This window comes from Schistocerca piceifrons, chromosome 1 (assembly GCF_021461385.2).
Source record: "Schistocerca piceifrons isolate TAMUIC-IGC-003096 chromosome 1, iqSchPice1.1, whole genome shotgun sequence".
NCBI lineage: Eukaryota > Metazoa > Arthropoda > Insecta > Orthoptera > Acrididae > Schistocerca > Schistocerca piceifrons.
The window spans coordinates 887587941-887605483 of record NC_060138.1 but is presented as its reverse complement, the minus strand read 5'-3'; the positions used below and the strand labels follow the sequence as shown (position 1 = coordinate 887605483).

The 17543-nt window shown below is 36.4% G+C and overlaps 1 protein-coding gene across 1 annotated transcript in view; it reads left to right on the top strand.

The window, feature by feature from the left end:
• Nucleotides 1-17543, top strand: part of LOC124716843 (venom carboxylesterase-6-like) — a 221237-nt gene that overhangs the window by 164997 nt on the left and 38697 nt on the right. The window contains exon 6 of the mRNA XM_047243399.1: nt 3787-3952. Within this exon, the coding sequence (XP_047099355.1) occupies nt 3787-3952 (166 nt within the window). The remainder of the gene's footprint in view (nt 1-3786; nt 3953-17543) is intronic.

Here is a 17543-nt window from a genome sequence, read left to right as displayed (position 1 = left end):
TCAATATATTAACTGTACTTTGAACAGAGTGATATCTACCTCTTCTTTCTTGGAGAAGAAGACACAGCATCCATCTCCATGATAAAGAATTCAGTATAATACAATAATAAATAATGTTGTCATATGTTCCAAGTCTGCAGACTACAATGTATCCAGGTATCATTTTAGATTGAAACAATTAAAAAATGAAAGAAACTGCCTCCCTTTCCAGAAGATATGTCGAAAAATTTTCTACACAAATACATATTGTTGTCGGATATACATGCAATACGTCCACCCAGAATCACCGACGAAAAGAGACAGATAGATGAAGAGTGAAAAATTTGATATAAACTTAAGGAAACATAAGAATAGAGATACATGTTCATTTTTCTTTTCATGCATATCTCTTTTGGCACAGGCATTTTTTATTTTGTATTTGCCCTTCACAGTGTTTCAGTATTTATTGCAAGACATATACTTATGGCTAAACCAAAGTAAGATCTATCACTAAGTCAAATCTTGGATCCTTTCAATGCATGGTAAGAATGGCTGAAACGTCCAGCCTAGCACATGGAATTTCAATGAAGTACACAATTTCAAGTGTTCCCCTGCATTGATAGTGACCCCATGCATTGACTGGAACGTTTGGACCAAAGACTGTAAAGTTTCTGTGACAAGCTGCAGTGTCCTAAATGCACACCATTATAGATTACTGAAAAATGGGTCAGGGATGCACTACTTATTATAGTCTGCTACCAAGGTAGCTGACTGTTTGTGGGAAGCATACATGGGATTTTTAGGTTAAGTAGCTTTGCATATGATCCAGATATTGATAGCTATTTGGGATCCTGAAGTATTAATGTAAGATCCGAACAAGTTGCCTGCTCCCTTCCCCCCTCCCATGCACACCCTCAGCATGCACAAAAAATATTATAACTTTAGTTATCAACTGCTGATGCATTAAAAACAAAATGACAGGATTTGAATCACTCCTAAAAAGTAGTGGAACCCATATAATACCAAGTATGTGAAGCTGGCTAAAACCCAAAATTGACAGTAGTGATATTTTTGGAGTAAATCTAAGTATATATTCAAAAGGGAAATGGAGGTCACATGCTGACAATAGACAAAAATCTAAGCTCTACTACTCAAATAGAAATTGAGGCTCCATGCAAAACTGTTTAGGCAAGTTTCATTATCAAGGGTGGCATACATTTATTACTGCACCCTTATAATGATGACTAGACTTACCTCCAAAAGTAATTGAAACCTTTAGATAAAATCCTATCTCGTTACTATAAATGTTCTCATCATTCAAGAGGACTTCAATAATCCAACATTTGAGTGGGATAAACAAAGTTCTGCCAGTGGTGGACATGTCCAGGCATGAAACAGTGCTTTTTCTGAGAATTACATACTACTGGTAACTTAGAATTCCACTCAGATTAGAAATATTTTAGTTTAACAGAAACAAATAGACGTGTTGTTTTTTGAAGATGTTCACATTGAAACTTGTGTCAGTGACTGCAAAACAGTTATAGCAACAATGGTTAGCAAAGTAAAAAGGGCAACAAAGCATATCTACATATGATCCAGATAATGAATGATAGCTGAGTGAAGCCTGAAGTATTAATGTAAGATCCAAATAATGTGTATGCCCCCGTCCCACCAACCCTCTTTCTCCAAACACATAAAAAAGTATTATAACTTTAGTTATCAACTGCTGAAGGATTAAAAACTAAATGACAGTGTTTGAATCACTCCTAGAAAGTAATGGAACCCATATAATACCAAGTATGTAAAGCTGACTAAAACTTGAAATTGATAGCAGTGATAGTTTTGGAGTAAATGTAAGTATGCATCAGAAGGGAAATTGAGGTCACATATTCACAATAGACAAAAAACTTGAGAAATTGAGGCTCCATGCAAAATTGTTTATGCAAGTTTCAGTATCAAGGGTGGCATACATTTATGACTGCACACTTATGATGATGACTAGACTCACCTCAAGATGTAACAGAAACCTTTAGAGAAAATCCTACCCCACTACTACAAATGTTCCCATCATTCAAGCAGACTTCAACCGTCCAGCATTTGAGTGGGATACTTAAAGTTTTGTAAGTGGTGGTGTTGTTCAGACATGAAACAATACTAAATGCTTTTCCTGAGAACTACATACTACTAGTAGCTTAGAGTCCCATTTAGAGTTGAAATATTTTAATCTAACAGAAACAAACAGACCTGACATTTTTGAAGATGATTAAACTGAAAATTGTGTCAGTGATTGCAAAACAGTTGTAGCAACAATGATTAGCAAAGTAAAAAGGGCAACAAAGCAGTTCTGCATATGATCCAGATAGAGACCCTGAAGTATTAATGTAAGATCCAAACGAGTTGTCTGCTCCCCTCCCTCCTGCCATTCACACTCTCTGATCACATAAAAAATATTATAACATTAGGTATAGACTGCTGAAGCATTAAAAACAAAATGACAGAATTTAAATCACTCCTAAAAAGTAGTGAAACCCATATAATACCAAGTACTTACAGCTAGCTAAAACCCAAAATTGACAGTAGTGATATTTTTGGAGTAAATCTAAGTATATATTCAGAAGGGAAGTGGAGGTCACATATTCATAGTAGACAAAAAACTCAGCTCTACTGAAATAGAAATTGAGGTTCCATGCAGAATTGTTTAGGCAAGTTTCAGTATCGAGGATGGCATACATTTATCACTGCACCATTATAATGATGACTAGACTTACCTCCATAAGTAACTAAAACCTTTGGAGCTCCATAAGTAACTAAAACCTTTGGAGAGAATCCTATCTCACTACTACAAATCTCCTCATCATTCCAGAGGACTTCAATAATCCAACATTTGAGTGGGATAAATAAAGTTTTGGAAGTGGTGGACATGTTCAGACAAGAAACAGTACTAAATGATTTTTGTGAGAATTATATACTACTGGTAGCTTAGAGTTCGACTCCTGCACAATAGTAGGAACAATAATACTTACAACATCCCATAGGCACAGTCCCTTTCAGGTTACCAGTCTAATGAATTATAAAAATATATGAAATATTGTTAATAACAATAGAAACAGTATATAGAAGTTTTACAAATCCTTTTGTAATACAGTGTTAACATTTAGATATCTGTCTTTTCTCGACAAATGTTGGTGCCTATGGCTTTGAAAATAGTGAAGATCAGCTTTTACCTTGACAGTTTATCATATTTCAGTTCCTGTCAGTTAATTGTGGTTTGCTCAACATGTCTTATATTGTTTCTGTGTAGCCTAGATTCAGTGATTGGGCAGGATTTTGTATTTTACTGGGCGGCGAATTTTGTACACCAGTAATTTTTCCTCATAGTTTCACAGAGAAATAAGTAACAAACTTTTGCTGTTAACAATGTTGGCTATTATATTTTCCACATAAGCACTTTTATTACAGAGCACTGTTACGTGCATAAGCTAAAAAAGAAAAAAAAGGGGGAGTAGTTTACTTCAACTTTCATTTTCTACTTCACGGATATTATGTTTTTGGTTATCTGTATTATGTTGAGCTATATTACACACATCCCTCCAGGGTGTGCTTTATTATGGGATTTCCAAAAGACCACGTTTGAATGTATGTATGAGTTGAGGGCCTCAGAAAATGCAGTAACATGACAAAATAAGAAACATCATTCAGATACCAATCATCAATGAAATTCCTTCTCTTTATAACTGTTGCGCTGAACTGCATCTTCCATGAGTGGTTAGACTAGCAAAAATTGTTACAGTAATCTGCTTTTGATAGGTGTGGCGATACAACCCATTCACTCCCTTTGGACCAACAGTGGAAATTGCAGGGAAAAAGCCATTCTTGAGTAAACACCCAGCACACTTAATAACTGAAGGTTCTGTACAAGACTTGCCTTGGCTGACAAGTGTCACTACTGAAGAAGGGCTCTACCCTGCAGCAGGTAATGTTCATTTCACATAGTTAACAGAGTGAAACAAATGAAGCCATTAATTCATAATAATTTAAGTTGAATTACAAAATATAATTAATAAATTAACAATATTAGAATCTAATAATACCAAAATATTAAAATTTAATTTGACTTTTTTGCTATTTTGCTTTTCTCATTTAGCTATACCAAAGTAAATGCTATTTTTATGCTAATTTGCATCAAAAATTATTTTTCTTCTCACTGTGAATATGGAGATATTTACTTTGTTTCAGAGACATACTTTCCAGTTACTTGTATTTGTACAGCTTTAACTGGTACTGCAGTATTAAGGGGAGTTGGAATGCCCTATCTCGCCAATGTTAAATTTGCTAACTTTGTGTACCTTTTTCTTTGGAACTATTATCTTCAGAACTTTGAAATTCTGGCAGAGGTTTTCAGCATATATTGTGAGCCCACTGAACTAGAACCAATGTTTTCTTTTTGTTGGTATAGTATTTATGAATTTTTTACCATTAAGCCATTTTTTATTGGAAAAAGTATAACATAAACTTCCCTAGTTCAGAGAATAAGCCAGTTCTTGTCATGATTCTAGTTCAGTGGCCTCTTTGAACTGTTTTGCAGCATTTCTGAAAATTTGAATGTTGTTGGTTGAGTGGTTTATGAGATAAAGGTACATGTAACACTAAAAATGTCAAATGCCAGAAAATGCGATTAAAGTAATTTATTATGAAAATTCACAAATACCTTTTATTCTATTATCAAAAGTGTCCAGCAGAGTAATCAGGGTCATCTTCTAGTTCTTCTTCTTCACCTAGAAGCTTTCTTCTCCTTGCTGCCCTTGCTTTTTTTGTATTAAATTCAGCTGCATACTGAGCCTTCCTTACTCGCACGCTGTCCAGAAGCTGAAGACCTCTGATGGTGTTGATACCAGGAGCAATGCCGAGCCTTGCCATGACCTTTAGCCTACCCATATGACCATCATTGAATGAAATAACAGCATCACTGACTCCCCATTTCAATGTTTTTATCCCAACAAATACATTCTTAGGTACACGAGTCCAAATGAGGTTGTTGAACGACTCGTTTTGATTCTGGGTACAACCATGAAGACATTTTCGCAGAAGATCAGGATGCCCCAAGTCTCTATATATTGGTTTAATTACTTCCATAACAGCCAATGGAATATAATTTTTATGGTGATAAGGATCCCCAGTAGCTTGAGATTTTCTATAATTGCACCATGACTGAGGACCATCTGGACAAGCAAAATGTTGAGGATTATCATCAGTTGATGATCGATGTAAATATGTGGCCCATACAGCTTGTCTCATTTCCTGCAAATTATTTGCATTATTTCTTATTGCCATACCATAGTATTGTTGTAATTCATTTATAATTTTATCTGACAGGCGACCTCTAATGGTTTTACCATCTGACAAAATTTTGTCCTTCAGATTCTGTTTCAGTTTCCTTAGACGAGTGCCCATTCGTTTCTGAACATGACCGACACATTCTAGTTTAGTTATTGTCTTATTGACATATGGCATGGATTCTGTAACACTTTTGTATGCCTTGGAGTCCCCATCTCCAAGGAATTTTGTGTAAAATACTCCCCGTTCTTTTTCTGATCTGCTAAACATTTTCACAGCAGCGGCAGCCTCCATGCCTCCACTCGTACCTTCATAATTCTTGCTACATATGTGAGCTGCTTCTATCTTACCAGATGCACAATGGTAACAATGTTTAGTGAGCACTTCATAGTCCAAAACTTTACCGCTGTCCACACTAGTAACAGTAGCAACAGCATTTTTGGATGTGTGACCCCTTTTCTGCCAGGTTCCATCAAAAGCAACAGGGATATCTGGGTTTCCTTCATTTATATATTTTGCTTCACTGGCAGCAGCTTTCATTGATAAATCTGCTACAGACTGAACAGCATCTCCTATCACTTCAGTGTAATTGTCAATTTTAGCAGGTGGAGGTGGAAGATTCATTATGGCACAAAATGTTTGAGCAGCAGTATGTCCTTTACCAATTGCTCTCATTGCATACATTAGCCTGATATTACTCTCAAACAAATTGCTACTGCATGTTTTAGAGCTCCAAAAACAGGTCTCATTTTCACAACTGGCACAAACTATAGCAATTTTGCAGGAAAGTCCTATAGATTTTGTTATGTTCATATCAAAAGAACCTCCACAAAGATTACAACACAAACATTTCTTCATAAACTCAGTAAAAACAGGAAAGTCGACTAAAACATATTGTTCATTAGAAGCTTCATCTGTAATTTCACTTGCACAGTTTGATAACTTCTTTTTTGATGCACTGGTGGGCGTGTCTCCTTCACACATCTCAGCTGTACAAACGTCAGAACTTTCACCAGCATCAACAGGTGCTGAAGCAGAATCACTTGAACAAACGTTATTTGTAAATCTATTACCGCGAAACTTTCGCTTTTTAAATAATGATGCACTCCTAGGCATCGTAGAAACTACGCACTCACCACTGAAAGTCAAAACAAGACAGATAACAAACTCCAAATGAGCGACAAACTAAACTCGAGGCTCAAAACAAACACTCACAGATCAAAAACTGAACAATAAACACAGCTAGTCGTAAAAACAATGGTACCTATGGAAGGATCAAAGATTCTACAACTGAAGAGTGAAATCCACAGCCTTCTATATGTAATGTTTTCGGAAATGCGAAGATTTAAATGTGTACAAATCACAAGATGGGTAACTTTGCTGGGCGCACATGTAATTTTGAAAAATTAAATAAAAATACTTCCAATTGGAATTTCTTAACAAATTTTGCACCATTTTAAGCAGAAAATTTCAAATTAAGTTATAAGGTTAAAAACTGAAAATGTGAATTTTTTCCATTTTCCGGCATTCCAACTCCCCTTAAGCCTAATAGTAATTTCTGTTGTGAAGGCCAGCCATAGTTTTATTTTATTTTTTCCTAAGAATAAATGGAGTCAGTAGTGAATTCAGAAAGCTTGAGAATCAGGCAGTATAAGGTATGAAATTGACTGATCCCCTAAGAAGCCCTGTGAAGAAGCTATTTCTTTAATTATTTAGTGAAAAATCAAGGAGATTAAATCATTAAATTTTTTCCTAACTTAATTAATAACAATTGACACTTATAAATCTGGAAACCATGATAAAGATCAGGCACACAACATTAAATAATACAAACACATATACCTTAATACCATGTTTTCACATTTTCTGACCAGGGGGACATGTGTCCCACACAGAAATTTATTTCTCTAAGTTCACAGGGATACAAAAGTCCCACATCCGTTTGGTACTGCAATCTAGCATTGAATGTATCAACTGTTTGGAACCAACAGGCTCGTTTTGTGGGACCTAATTCATGAGATATTGCTTAATTGTTTCAGTTGCATGTTCAGTGGCTTGCGTTCTGACAGTTTTGTGTAATTTTTTTACATTAGTGCAATAGCTAAACTCAATAAAGGTATTTATTGCTTTTTTTTACTCTGTTTGCGAGAAATACTTAGATTTGTGCACCTATTTATTGGTAGAACACTTTTAAATTTGTTAAGTGGGTTTGCCTTATGACCTGTGTGTTTGTGTAGAGAATTTCTAATAGTGGCTTTTGTTCATAGTTGTGTCAAAATTTTTACATTAATATATTTTATTCAGTTCTGTAATGTTATTTTATTTGCCTTGATTTGATATGAAACAGAAAACTCTAAAAACTTGTGGTGATTTGTGATAACATAAAAAACATAAAACATTTGAGTACAATATCTAATACTCTGATCATTTGTCAGGAGATTATCAAAATAGGGGAATACATTACAGTTAACTGGAATTGCTACTATTTACAGATTTAGTACACTGTCAGAATAAAATATTGTTCTGCGTTTTTAATAACTTTATCATGCACAAAATACGTAATATTGACTGTTGTGACCAAGAGATGTCCAAACTGAAATCTAACAGACATTTTTACTTAAGCTGGTCTAATAGTTCCTGTTAAGATATTCATCTGTAGAGTAAACTCTTATGAACTTTCTTTGAACCTTGCTTTATCTGAAACCAAGTTAGTAATGGTTGTTGGAAATTCGTTGAAAATGTGTGTTCCTGAATATATAACCACTTTCTGGACCAAGGTAAGTGATTTTAGGTCTTTATGTAGATTGTTCTTATTCCTAGTATTGATATTTTGAATTGAGCTATTGGCTGGAAATAGAGATATATTATTTGCAACAAAATTAATTCCATTTGATTTCGTTTATTGATCCATTTTCATCTTCAGCTGCACAATGTGCAAGAGATATTTGGATTTTTATGTTAATTTTAACAGTTTTTATATAATTATGCCTTTGTACATAATAACACAAATTAATATCTCAGTTAATGATGAATACTTAAATAAAAAATGTTGTTACACTATACACCAAGAGATAATATACAAATTTTCTTCTGTATGAGACTACATTGGTTTAACATACAAAAATTTTTTTTGTATTTATTCATTTACTGTGTAAAAGCATTAAGGAATAAATGTACTGAGAAGCAGTGGTTAGAATGCCAAGTTCCTTGAACAGGTTTCCATGTGACGTTGTTGAATTTACAAAAACGGTTCAAATGGCTCTGAGCACTATGGGACTGAACTGCTGTGGTCATCAGTCCCCTAGAACTTAGAACTACTTAAACCTAACTAACTTAAGGACATCACACACATCCATGCTCGAGGCAGGATTCGAACCTGCAACCGTAGCGGTCACGCGGTTCCAGACTGTAGTGCCTAGAACCGCACGGCCATTCTGGCCAGCTTGATTTTACACCACAAATGATTCTTCTTACACACTTTTTCATGCCAAAAACTTTTGCTCCTTTTGATGAGTTACCCCAGAATATGATCCTGTATGATATAATAGAATGAAAGTAAGAAATGTATGTAATTTTTTTATATTTATATCTTCTACATGTGACATCATTCTCACTGCAAATACAGACCTATTTAGGCACTTCAGCGATTCTGTGCTATGCCCTTCCCAAATGATTTTATTATTGAGTTGTAATCCCACAAATTTAACACTGTCAGCATCTTCAATCCGCATGTCTTCATATGTTATACACATGCTGGAAGGAAATCTGTTATAGGTTCTGAACTGCATATAGTGGGTCTTTTCAAAGTTTAATGACAGTGAATTAGCTTTTAACCATTTATTAATGTCTGTCAAAATTTGATTGGCACTATTTGTAAATGTGTACTCGACTTGCTACTTATTGCAATATTTGTATCATCTACAAACAAAACAAACTTAGCATTTGGCAATGTAACAAATGAGAGGTCATTATTGTATACAAGAGAAAGCAGTGGTCCCAAGATAGAACCTTGAGAAAGAACACATGTAATTCATTCCCAACCAGTTGAAGACCGACTGCTTACTACACATGTATTTTGCAATGACACACTTTGTTCCCTGTTAGTTAGTTAAGATTCCAACCATTTCACAGCATTGCCGGCAAGACCATAATATTCTAATTTACTTAAGACAATGCTGTGGTTCATACAGCCAAAGGCTTTTGACATGTCAAAGAAAATGCCAGTAGCCTCTAACTTATTATCTAATGAAGTAAGTACATTGTCACTGTAAGTGTAAATAGCTATCTGTATATCAGAAGCCTTAAGAAACCCATACTGTGACTTGGACAGTATATTATTTGCAGTCAGATACTCTGTTCTGCTGTGAAAACAGAGCAGGCTATAGCTGAGGTTGTACCATCTCAGTCTTTGTTGTGATGAATCTTATATCTTTCAGCTGGTGAGCAGCTGACAATGCTTATTATCTTGGCTTATTGTCTTGGAATTTATGTGATATAATAATGGTACTTACTTTCTTCTTTTTACAGAATCCCTAGTTAAAGAAAAAATTAAGTGAAACATAAATTTCTCTCTGGACTAAAGGAGGAATAAATTTAGGGAACTATTTATTCCTCCTTGATTTCAGTGGGACACATATGTCCCATTTAAAATAATTATAAAACTATAAACAACAATAATACAGAAATGTGGCCTCCCTCAGCATCCATTCCAAAAGCAGAAAACCAGTTTTTAGAGTAATATGTGAAATTTTAATTAATTTAGTAATGAAATAGTTAACATTGATTGTGACATGAACATTTGGTTACCTTGTTTCCTATCTGGAAATTTCAAACTGTAAAGTAGCACCTATGATTTATTTGTGACTCGTATTTCATTAAAAGGAATATGCCAAAAAGTGTTCTAATGCAGTTGTTATTTAGAGAGTGCTTTTTCATGTTAAAGCATACTATAATTTATGAAGTTTGCAGACAGTAGAAAGTCTCAGCTTGGCAGCGGGTAACTTTTGGGAGTCAACTGCAGATTTTGAACTATGACTTAAAACTTTTTGTACCAACAGTTTTGTTCTTATGATTATTAGGTACGATGATAGGACTCTTTTGGTTCAAGATGGTTGTTGTTGTTGTGGTCTTCAGTCCTGAGACTGGTTTGATGCAGCTCTCCATGCTACTCTATCCTGTGCAAGCTTCTTCATCTCCCAGTATCTACTGCAACCTACATCCTCCTGAATCTGCTTAGTGTATTCACCTCTTGGTCTCACTCTATGATTTTTACCCTCTACACTGCCCACCAATACTAAATTTGTGATCTCTTGATGCCTCAGAACATGTCCTACCCACCGATCCCTTCTTCTAGTCAAGTTGTGCCACAATCCTATTCAACACTTCCTCATTAGTTATGTGATCTACCCATCTAATCTTCAGCATTCTTCTGTAGCACCACATTTCTAATGCTTCTATTCTCTTCTTGTCCAAACTATTTATCATCCATGTTTCACTTCCATACATGGCTACACTCCATACAAATACTTTCAGAAATGACTTCCTGACTCTTAAATCTATACTCGATGTTAACAAACTTCTCTTCTTCAGAAATACTTTCCTTACCATTGCCAGTCTACATTTTATATCCTCTTTACTGTGACCATCATCAGTTATTTTGCTCCCCGAATAGCAAAACTATTTTACTGATTTAAGTGTCTCATTTCCTAATCTAATTCCCTCAGCATCACCCAACTTAATTTGACTACATTCCATTATCTTCGTTTTGCTTTTGTTGATGTTCATCTTATATCCTCCTTTCAAGACACTATACATTCCGTTCAACTGCTCTTCCAAATCCTTTCCTTTGCTGTCTCTGACAGAATTACAATGTCGTCGGCGAACCTCAAAGTTATTATTTCTTCTCCATGGATTTTAATACCTACTCCAAATTTTTCTTTTGTTTCCTTCACTGCTTGCTCAATATACAGATTGAATAACATCGGGGAGAGGCTACAACCCTGTCTCACTCCCTTCCCCACCACTGCTTCCCTTTGATGTCCCTCGACTCTTATAACTGCCATCTGGTTTCTGTACAAATTGTAAATAGCTTTTCGCTTCCTGTATTTTACCCCTGCCACCTTCAGAATTTGAAAGAGAGTATTCCAGTCAACATTGTCAAAAGCTTTCTCTAAGTCTACAAATGCTAGAAACGTGAGTTTGCCTTTTCTTAATCTAGCTTCTAAGATAAGTTGTAGGGTCAGTATTGCCTCACGTGTTCCGATATTTCTACGGAATCCAAACTGATCTTCCCCGAGGATGGCTTCTACTAGTTTTTCCATTCATCTGTAAAGAATTCGCCTTAGTATTTTGCAGCTGTGACTTATTAAACTGATAGTTCGGTAATTTTCACATCTGTCAACACCTGCTTTCTTTGGGATTGGAATTATTATATTCTTCTTGAAGTCTGAGGGTATTTCACCTCTCATACACCTTGCTCAGCAGATGGTAGAGTTTTGTCAGGACTGGCTCTTCCAAGGCTGTCAGTAGTTCTAATGGAATGTTGTCTACTCCCGGGGCTTTTCTTCGACTCAGGTCTTTCAGTGCTCTGTTGAACTCTTCACGCAGTATCGTATCTCCCATTTCATCTTCATATACATCCTCTTCCATTTCCATAATATTGTGCTCAAGTACATCCCCCTTGTATAGACCCTCTACATACTCCTTCCACCTTTCTGCTTTCCCTTCTTTGCTTAGATCTGGGTTTCCATCTGAGCTCTTGATATTCATACAAGTCGTTCTCTTATCACCAAAGGTCTCTTTAATATTCCTGTAGGCAGTATCTATCTTACCCCTAGTGAGATAAGCCTCTACAGCCTTACATTTGTCCTCTAGCCATCCCTACTTAGCCATTTTGCACTTCCTGTCGATCTCATTTTTGAGACATTTGTATTCATTTTTGCCTGCTTCATTTACTGCATTTTTATATTTTCTCCTTTCATCAGTTAAATTCAATATTTCTTCTGTTACCCAAGGATTTCTACTAGCCCTCGTCTTTTTACCTACTTGGTCCTCTGCTGTCTTCAGTACTTCATCCCTTAAAGCTACCCATTCTTCTTCTACTGTATTTCTTTCCCCCATTCTTGTCAATTGTTCTCTTATGTTCTCCCTGAAACTGTCTACAACCTCTGCTTCTTTCAGTTTATCCAGGCCCCATCTCCTTAAATTCCCACCTTTTTGCAGTTTCTTCAGTTTTAATCTACAGTTCATAACCAATAGATTGTGGTCCGAGTCCACATCTGCCCCTGGAAATGTCTTACAATTTAAAACCTGGTTCCTAAATCTCTGTCTTACCATTATATAATCTATCTGAAACCTGTCAGTATCTCCAGGCTTCTTCCATGTATACAGTCTTCTTTTATGATTCTTGAACCAAGTGTTGGCTATGATTAAGTTATGCTCTGTCCAATATTCTACCAGGCGGCTTCCTCTTTCATTTTTTAGCCCCAATCCATATTCACCTACTATGTTTCCTTCTCTCCCTTTCCCTACTCTCGAATTCCAGTCATCCATGACTATTAAATTTCGTGTCCCTTCACTATCTGAATAATTTCTTTTATCTCATCATACATTTCATCAATTTCTTCATCATCTGCAGAGCTAGTTGGCATATAAACTTGTACTACTGTAGTAGGCATGGGCTTCATGTCTGCCTTAGCCACAGTAATGCATTCACTATGTTGTTTGTAGTAGCTTACCCACAGTCCTATTTTTTTATTCATTATTAAACCTACTCCTGCATTACCCCTATTTGATTTTGTATTTATAACCCTGTATTCACCTGACCAGAAGTCTTGTTCCTCTTGCCACCGAACTTCGCTAATTCCCACTATATCTAACTTTAACCTATCCATTTCCCTTTTTAAATTTTCTAACCTACCTGCCCGATTAAGGGATCTGACATTCCACGCTCCGACCCATAGAACGCCAGTTTTCTTTCTCCTGATAATGACATCCTCCTGAGTAGTCCCCGCCTGGAGATCCGAATGGGGGACTATTTTACCTCCGGAATATTTTACCCAAGAGGACGCCATCATCATTTAACCATACAGTAAAGCTGTATGCCGTCTGGAAAAATTACGGCTGTAGTTTCCCCTTGCTTTCAGCCGTTCACAGTACCAGCACAGCAAGGCCGTTTTGGTTAGTGTTACAAGGCCAGATCAGTCAATCATCCAGACTGTTGCCCCCGTAACTACTGAAAAGGCTGCTGCCCCTCTTCAGGAACCACATGTTTGTCTGGCCTGTCAACAGATACCCTTCTGTTGTGGTTGCACCTACGGTACGGCTATCTGTATCGCTGAGGCATACAAGCCTCCCCACCAATGGCAAGGTGCATGGTTCATGACTGGTTCAAGATGGTAAGGTGAGTGAATTAAAAGCAACTGAAAGGTTGAAAAACGTCTGCTAGAAAAAATATATTTTTCTACCAGTTCTAGACACAGAGATTCACACACACACACACTTGTGCTCACAAGTGCATACTGTCTCCACACCCTTCACCCTACAGTTTTCACCCCTTCTGTCCTACCACCTTCTCCCCATTCTTGACTCCCGCCATGTTTATGTGCAACCCTCTACCAACACACCCATCCATCTTTCCCCACTCCTCTTCTTTTTCGATCCTTTTTCCCCACCACTCTGCCCCACAACCTTCTGATGCTGTGCCTGTTGGCAGTCTAGTCCCCGCACACTGCACCAGACAGCATTCATCTCTCTTCCCACCCATACACTACTATCTCTTCCCCTTCCACTTCACCTTCCCCTTCCCCTTTCCCTTCCTCAGTGCGTGTGTGTGTTTCTCTTACAGATGAAGGCTGTGACCATCTGCAATATGTGAATGTCCTTTAATTGTGCCTGTCCACAATTTGATGTGTCTTCTTTATGGTAAGCAGTAATCTCTCTTTTCCTACATTGTTGCTATTTCTATCTGGAGTTTCCACTGTTTGATACTCTTATGTGTAACTTATATGAAAAGGGAAAACTACCCACTGATGTTGAGAGAAACTTCATAATGCCCATCCCTAATGGGTGAATGCCTAGAAGTAAAAAAATTATCAGATGCTTTGCTTAGTCATACGTGGATTGAAAATAATAATGAACATTATTCTCAACCAAATGCAACAGAAAGATGAAGCCACCTCACAGAAGCTCTATTTGGCTTCCAAAAACAATGAGAAACCAGAGACAAAACATTAGCTTTAAAATTATTTACAGAAATTATACAGAAAGTTATTTAACAACATACATAACTTTTGTAGAACCACAGGTAGCATAATAATAGGGGAAAAAGTCTTGAGTTACTGAAGAAAGTAGCAATAGAGACAAACGACTGATATAGAACCTCTAAAACGATATGCTTGTGTTCAACATAAGAAGCAGCACAGATCTGGGGAGGAGTCCAGCAAGGATGAGCACTATCAGCAATTATTTTTAATTTATACATAGAGGAGGCACTTAAAAAGTCAGTAAACAGAGACAGATGAAGTAATAGATGGCAAAAGAACAAATGTGATGACGCCAAAGCTATTTTATCTGAAAATGAAGAAGACATTTCAATGATATTAAATAAAATGGATCAACAATTTATGTGAAAATAATATAAAATAAAAATAAGTGAGTCTATAACAGGGGTGACAATATGTCTTAAGTAAAGGAAAGTCATGGTTTGAGTACATGTATTTGACAGGCATTTACTTATTTGGGAAACATTATCACTACCAATGGAAGGAGCAAATAAGAAATCAAAAGGAGAACTGCACAAACTAAAAGTGCCAAAGAATAAGACATTATCCTCAAAAAGTAACACCCCTAAAATAAGAAGAAGTTTTTTGAAAGCATTTGTTTAAAGTATGGCATTGTACTGCTCTGGGACCTAGGCTCTGGGGACTGATTGTTATCACAGGGTTACTATGGGCCTCAGTTTACTCTGTTGTTTTTGCTGAGAGCAAATCATGGAAATAATGGTATCCCATGCAAATACCCAATTGATAAGCCACTGTCTCAGTTACTGTGGTTTTCCACCATGCTTATCTCAATGGAACTTTAATTATGGGATCCCAAAATGTGTTAGTGTCGGTCAAAATTGTTGGCTTATTGCATTCCATTTTATAACCAGCAGAAAAACAGGGTTCAGCAATGACAGACTTCGTAGGTTGCTAAAGGTGAGTGCAGTGTTGATGTTCCACAGAGCCTTCTTCCAAAGTGCAGTTGGTCTTACCTATATATACCATATTACAGCAGAATGTGTTTTATATGCTCTGGCATTCCAGTATGTTGCAAACAGAAGCCAAGACTGTAGAGAGACTGCATAATCTTATTTTTGGCAAAATGGACATGAGAGGGGAATATCAGAAGAATGGATATTACTTACAGTTATCGTATATACAAGCAGAACAGAAGGAACTGTGAAAACTGCAAAGAGAGTTCACTACTAAATTTATCTCACAAAGTACTTTTGTAAATCCTATTAGGAAAAAATCTAAGGCATTCATTAGACAAATCTATGCAACATAATGAACAAATGGGTAAGCATATAAAACATTCTCAGACTTCTTGTCGGATCATTTTAGGGTAAAATCTCAAGTTTTCAATGATTATCTCCATTGTCTTTGTCAGGAGCAGCTTACTATCTTAACTGCTGTTGTGATGGGCTTGTATAGCACAAAGACGGCTTCTGATTGATTGGTAATTCTGTCATGCTGTTGTAAATGATGTCACCATCAGTGCTGGTGGTTCCATGACTCCCGCCATAGCATAAACATTGCAGCGAATAACTCTGGCTCTTCTCTGTATTGAGAGCTCCCTTCCATGCCCTGCTAAGATTATATCCACTGTCACAGTTGAAGATTTTCTCTTATCCTAAATTTCTATAGCCTCATTAATTATGGAACCCCAGTACACAGTAGCCTGAGACAAAATTTCTGTTTCATTAAACAGTATTTTATGTTTGTTTGTGAGTCTGTCCTCAGCAAATGCAGAATTCTCTAGTTCTTGATTTTTAATATGCCACCAATGTTCTACATAGTGGTCAGAGATGGTGCACATGAACTGACTGATGGAATTGCTTCCACACTCACTAGAGATGTTGTAAATCCCAGGGATCCCGAGACTGAGACTGTCTTTAACAAGGCATAGCATCTCCTTGATCTTCATAGGAGGTCACAAAATAATGTCTTTCCAGTACTCTGCCAGTTTTGCTGGATGTGGTGTTGCAGAAGGGAAGGAATGGAGTCATTGGCTCACCATGTGAATGTTTAATACTTTCATATTTTCTTCCCTTGGCACATGCTGACGTCATATCATGTGACCCATAGTTGTTCTTTTGGAACACATACTTCAGATGATTAATTTCAGAACCCAAGTGATTGATGTCAGAAACGTTTTTCACTCTGTGTACCAATGTACTTAAAGCTGCTCTCTTTTGGACTGGTTTGTGAAAACTCTGGGCATTATGATATAAATCAGTGTGTATTGACTTGTGGTACACTGATTGAAATGTCCATCCATCTTTTGTTGTACCAAAACATCTAAAACTAGCAGCCTTCTCTCTTTCTCTGCCATGTCTGGATGTTTGGGTCCTCTGACCATCACCAACCTCTGTAAGTAACCACTACACATAATCATTTTCTTTATACTCCTTCGTATACCAACATTTATAAGTCTGTCTTCAGTTAGTGAAATTACTATTGACTGGTACTTCCCTACTTCCCTATGGCCAAAAGAAAATGTCTAAGTCCATGTAGAATTATTTGCAATGCTATAAAGAAAATATAGCAAAATAATTTAGATTACAGAACAAAATTAAAGTCCTTTGGTAGGAACTTACTCCTTTGGCTTAGAACACAAACGAAATCTTTTCGAAACAATATTTTACAATGCCTTTTACATTTTTCACTAATATCTTCTTGGCCTTCACAATACCTTACATCATCCTTAGGTATGTCTCTTTGGAAAATAATATTCAAGAGATTTTAAGTCATTTCTTCCTTGTGCTAGTCCAGCAGTTTTATCACTCATTTTGTCCTTTAGTTTCTGGTTGCTACAAACATTTTGGATTCATTAGTTCTCATGTCACATGATGGATTATACCAACATACAAAAAACTGCTTTCCAAATCTTTCAAATCCTGTTATAGGAAAAAACAGCTCGCTCCTTCTTACATTTTTTTCTAAAATCTGAGTTGTTTTGCAACA